This window comes from Trachymyrmex septentrionalis, unplaced genomic scaffold (genome assembly GCF_001594115.1).
Source record: "Trachymyrmex septentrionalis isolate Tsep2-gDNA-1 unplaced genomic scaffold, Tsep1.0 scaffold129, whole genome shotgun sequence".
In the NCBI taxonomy this organism is placed as follows: domain Eukaryota; kingdom Metazoa; phylum Arthropoda; class Insecta; order Hymenoptera; family Formicidae; genus Trachymyrmex; species Trachymyrmex septentrionalis.
In genome coordinates this window covers 452,679-458,325 of record NW_017304428.1, presented here as the reverse complement: position 1 = coordinate 458,325, position 5,647 = coordinate 452,679, and the positions used below count along the sequence as shown (strand labels likewise).

Below are 5,647 nucleotides of genomic sequence, written 5' to 3'. Positions count from 1 at the left end.
GGGGGGGGGGGGGGGGGAGGCGGGGAAATTGGTCAGTCTTCAGTAATCGGGAGAATGGTCTTCCATATTTTATTTATATTGTAGCCATTATCTCTATTTAGATTGTTAGGGTGTTTTTGTATCTCTATGGCTTCTCTATACTTTCTTGCAAAGTATGATGTAATGTTGGCTATCACGGTCGTTTTGTCAAACAGTATTTGATGTCCTGTTTCGATGTTATGTTTTGATATTGCGTGGCGTGTTCTAGCCTGACACGTTGGTGTCTTTTTATCCGTAGATTGACCATTCTCCCGGTTTCTCCAATGTATACTTGCCTGTAGGAACAAAGTATTTTGTATATTTCTACGAATCTGAGTGGAGATCTTTGATCTTTAGGATTTCTTAAGATTTGTCCTTATCTTTTTGGGTTTGAAGATAGCTCGGATATTGTGTTTGTTTAATATCCTGTCAATCCGATCTGTTGTTCCTTTGACATATGGGAGAATGGATAAGATCCTTTCGTCTGGTTGTGTCAGAGATCGTTGTCTTGTTTGCATGTTTATTGATTATTTTGGTAATGTTTTTTTTTGTCCTGTCCGTTTTTCTGTAAGGTTAGTTTTAGGTGGTTGAGTTCTGTAGGTGTCCTTTGTCAGAGATGGTTTTTACTTTTTGCGACTCTTATTGCCTTTTTTATCACGATTTATTATAATAAAAAATTAGTTTAATTTTTAATGTATTGTATGTTATAATAAACTAGTTTATTTTTAAACATCTGATAAACGAGAATTGCTTTGTATCCACAATTTGACGGATAGGTTGAATGTCAACATCAAACAATTTTTAATTATTTATATAAATTTATTTGAAAAACCAGAATGGTTGGAACACTTGAATTCTTATGTGTTTACTAGCCTGCCGTTCATCGAGGCATAAGGCTACAGCAACTACTCCTGCAGAATTATTTCCAATATAATTACCAATATAAATAATATTTTCAATATAAATACTAATAGATTTGCTTCGAAATGATGTTTCGGGAGAAAAGAAGTAGAATTTGGAAGGTGACTATATTGTGGCATTAAGAGGCAAATGTGATTGGATGTGATTCATCGCTATGCTAGACAGCGGTGTTTTTGAATTTATAATTCTCACAGGTCAAGAATTGTTATAATTAAAGGGTTAAACGGACTATTTTCGATGTAAGACAAAAAAAAGGATTAATTATACGAGGGTGGTCCCAGAAGTACCCGACCTAACAAAGAAACCACAAAAAAATTGGGAAAAAATATCTTTATTTCTCAACATAGTCTCCTTTTAGCTCGATACACTTTTCCCAGCGATGTTCAATAGCTTCGATAGCCTGTTTATAGTAAGAACCGTTGAACTCCTCAAAATAGCCATTAACCGCAGACTCCACCTCTTCATTGATGGTAAATCTTCTACCACCGAGCCATTTTTTCAAGTTTGAAAAGAGAAAATAATCCGAGGGGGCTAAATCTGGCGAATAGGGTGCGTGGGGAAGCAATTCGAACTTTAACTCAACATCTTCTCGACGCTGCTTTTGTTCGATTGTGAGCAAGCGCGGCGCGGCACCCACCTTGGGCATAGCTTTCTCATCTCCAAATTTTCAGCCAATATGCAATGTACAGCACTTTTTGAAATGTTTACCATGTCTGATAGCTCGCGCACTTTCAATCGACGGTCACCCAATACCATTTTGTGGATTTTCTTCACCATTTCTGGAATGGCCACCTCACGATGTTCGTCTTCGCAACTCGTACAGCCTCGTTTAAACTCTGCCACTCAATATTTTACTGTTGTAAACGAAGGAGCAGACTCCTCCAGAGTAGAATCCAGCTCGGCTTTGATATTGGTTGGGCTAAGACCTTTTAAATGAAAGTATTGTATCACATAACGATGACCAATTTTTTCCATCTTTGCAAATTCACCGAGATCATCCACTATTGATGGCTGCCAAACAAATACTGAACAACGTAGCGTCTTCAAACTTCATAGTTAAGCTTTAGAAAGTTGATGCTTTCCCCTACAGTGATTTTTTGTATACAACAACCGCCATTTGTACGTCAGGTCGGGTACTTCTGGGACCACCTTCGTAATCTATGAAGAGAGAGAGGAAAAGCCCCGAAATTACAAAGTAATTGGGGAGGATTTTACAACATAATTAAAAAACTGAGTGAGGTTGTTTTTTGAATTTGAAAGTCAGTTAAACACAGGTGTAAAATAGTTCATGAATAGGCTTACTTCTTTTGAGAGACGATAATTGAGTGTCTTCTTTCAAAGATAAGAGGGATGTGAACAATGGAATTCTATTTTTGACCTTCTTTTTGTTAGTTAAGAAGAGTGGAGAAGAAATATTGTTTGCTGGCATAGGCAGAGCGGTTTCCTGCTGTTTTATCTATGGTAGAGAGATCCTGGGAAGCCTGTATTATCATTGGGAGCGGTTTACTTACACACTGTAGCAACAGCGACTTTTGCGAAGATAGTTTTTTTATTTTTTAACTTTTTCTAACGCTGTGATCTTGTGCACAATGATTTGTGTGCCATTAGTATACACTCCTCATCATTCGCGAAGACAAACGTCACATTGGTGGTGTCGATTGCCGGAGAGGAGGTTCAACTGTTCGGAGAGAAAAGAGACTGAAAAGCCTGATAGGAAACTGCTTATCTATTATAAGTCTTATAAGTCTTGTCATCTTGCTGGAATTGCCTCATCTTCAGTTATTAAGTCGCGATTTTTCCGAGGACACTTGGACGAATGCCGAGGCAGTCTTGGGGAATGGTTACATGGAAGTCATTTTTTCTCCCTTGTTCGAGGGAGCTTTAACAGTTTAATAAAATTGTTAAAATTTACGTCTTATCGAGTCTTGTCACTGAAAATCACTCGAGGAAAGTAACACGATGATTGTCGTGTGTTTCTTTGATTTTCAGTTACCGAATGATTAATTAACAAGATTGATAATTATGAATCATCCACAGTAAACCACTTAACTGATATGAGTAGACTTCTTGTTTTCTTCAAATAAATGGATAGTTTATATCGGGCATAAATTACATTGATTATGATATTGGAGTGACACGTTTTGTAAGAAAAGAAGAACTGATTACTTGACCTATGCGATCTGTATCAGTGAAAACATGTGATTCTGCATTAGGTTTGTAAGAGGAATGGAAGTTTATTAACAAATATAGGTATTTGTTTTTGAAACTAGACATGATCCAATGAAAATTTATTTGTCTTTGTAATAATGAGTTAATTAAATAAAAAATGAATTTCATTAATAAATTATTAAATATATATTAAATAAAAGAACGTGGGTATTGATGCGCAATGTTAATTTATTCAGAACGACATAGTTAATAATTAAAAACGCAAATTAGAACGCATATAGTTAACAATTAAAAATTAAAACATGCAAACATTTTGACTAACATTTTGGAGACTTCTTCAGTGCAGCTGTTATGCTTTTTATTTTATCACGAATAATCATTGTAGTTACAATTCTTTAAAATTACATATAAGTCGAACTATATGAATTGATATAAGATAAGTTAACTAGTAATATATTACAGTAATATATTATAGTAATGTACTAACTCTTATTGTCGCCATGATGATTTTAGAATGAATTTGTAGGATGATTATAAACAGTGCTCTGTTGATCGAATGACCATTGTGAGTTTTATAAAGTTAGCAGAATCGAACCTATCGAAAATTTTAGTACATATTTTGTACTAAATTGTATCATTAATGATAATTTTGTACTGTGTGCCATTTTGGAAAAAAATCGTGATGCTGCTAGCTTAAAATTAAGCGAGCAAGATCAATTCAAAATAAAAGAAAAGTAATATTAGAAATTAACAGAATGGAATTTGTATTAATTTGTACTACCAAAAATAATTCTAGATGCTTGAATTAATTCTCGCTGTTTTTTGCTACAAAAAAAAAACTCATTTATTTCATTAAAAAGGTATCTGATATTTTATTCAATATTGTTTGTAGAAAGCTTAGATAACTTTTTCCCACTTTTCGGGTAACAAATGGATTCCGCGGTAGAAAAATTCAGCTTTTTTTGAGATCCAATCCAAAAAATTTTCAAGCCATTTTTTTGATATCTTCGAAATAACTAAAGTGCTGCTCAGAAAGACCATGCTGTATCGACCGAAACAAATGGTAATCTAAATGAAGGAGCAACGTCTGGTGAATAGGGCGGATGGAGTAAGACATCCCATCCAAGTGCCTCCAAAATTTCCTTCATTGGTTCCATAATATGTGATCTAGCGTTATCACGAAGAAGAATAACTTTGTACGTCTTTTGGCGTATTGTGGGCGTTTTTCTTTGAGTGCTCGATTAAAATTGAGTAATTGACTGAGTAATTGATTCAAAACTGTTTCGGACAAAATTTAAAAAAAAAAAGCCTTTTAGAATTAAGTTAAGAATATGTTATTTTAAGGACAAACGTTTATTTCGAATTATCTTGTATATAAAGGGTGTCCCAAAATTAACGCAAGATTTGAATTAAATAGAAAACACAGTTTTTAGTCTTTTGATTGTTATTTTTTTATTGAATCATAAAGTACATAGGATAGGGTTATTTGTGGAATAACACATCGGGCAAATGGCCTCCACGGCTTTGCATGCACATACGCACTCGTTTGTCGAAATTTTCCATGACCATTTTGCATAAATGTGGCTGAATTTCGTTGATGCAGCGTTGAATCTCCTCCTTTAATGCACGGGTGGTTGTGGGCTTGTTGACATAGACCTGTGATTTCAAATAACCCCATAAAAAGAAATCTAATGGTGTTAAATCACACGATCTAGGGGGCCAATTCTGATCACCTAAACGAGAGAGTACACGACCTGGAAACGTCTCATGCAGTAACTGAATTGTTTCACGAGCTGTATGGCATGTGGCACCGTCTTGTTGAAACCACATATTGGCCACATCAATATCATCCAATTTCGGCAGAAAGAACTGTGTTATCATGTAGCGATATCGAGCACCAGTAACAGTCACTGCTTGACCAGCCTCATTTTCAAAAAAGTATGGTCCAATGATGCCTCCAGCTCAAAATCCACACGAAACAGTGACACGTTGTGGATGCATTTGTTTTTCGACAATCACATGTGGGTTTTCTGTACCCCAAAAGCGGCAATTTTGGCGATTAACAAAGCCATCAAGGTGAAAATGTGCTTCATCGCTTAGGATGATTTTGCTCGAAAAATCAGCATCCATTTATTGAATAATGAACACACGTTGTTCTATCGTGTAACGCTCCATTTTCACTAACCCTAAACTGTCAGCTGTTAAATTGTTTTTTTTTTTGGGTTGCCAACACTTTACTGCACAAATGGCGGCAAATTCAAATCTTGCGTTAATTTTGGGACACCCTTTATGTGTATAATAACAAAAGTTGTGTTTACACAAATATACATATAATGTTCTTATAAGAATGATATATTTTGTAGGCGGTGCGGCAGCAAGAGCTGGTCTTCATGCGGGTGATAAAATAATCAAGGTGAATACATGATAATAAAATAGATATGAGAGAAAACACAAGAAGCTTTGTTAATCTAGATTATTAATTATTTCTTGTATATGTGATGTGTCATTTTTTATTGTTATAGTTCTAAGTATTTATTGA

General features: G+C 35.1%; 1 protein-coding gene across 7 annotated transcripts in view; it reads left to right on the top strand.

Moving 5' to 3' along the window:
- Positions 1-5,647, top strand: part of LOC108756606 (rho guanine nucleotide exchange factor 12) — a 262,375-nt gene that overhangs the window by 43,082 nt on the left and 213,646 nt on the right. For 6 of the 7 annotated variants that reach the window (XM_018500536.1, XM_018500537.1, XM_018500534.1 and 3 more), the window contains one exon: positions 5,472-5,521. The exons of the other annotated variant lie outside the window; for it this stretch is intronic. In XM_018500536.1, the coding sequence (XP_018356038.1) occupies positions 5,472-5,521 (50 nt within the window). The remainder of the gene's footprint in view (positions 1-5,471; positions 5,522-5,647) is intronic. 7 annotated transcript variants of the gene reach the window in all.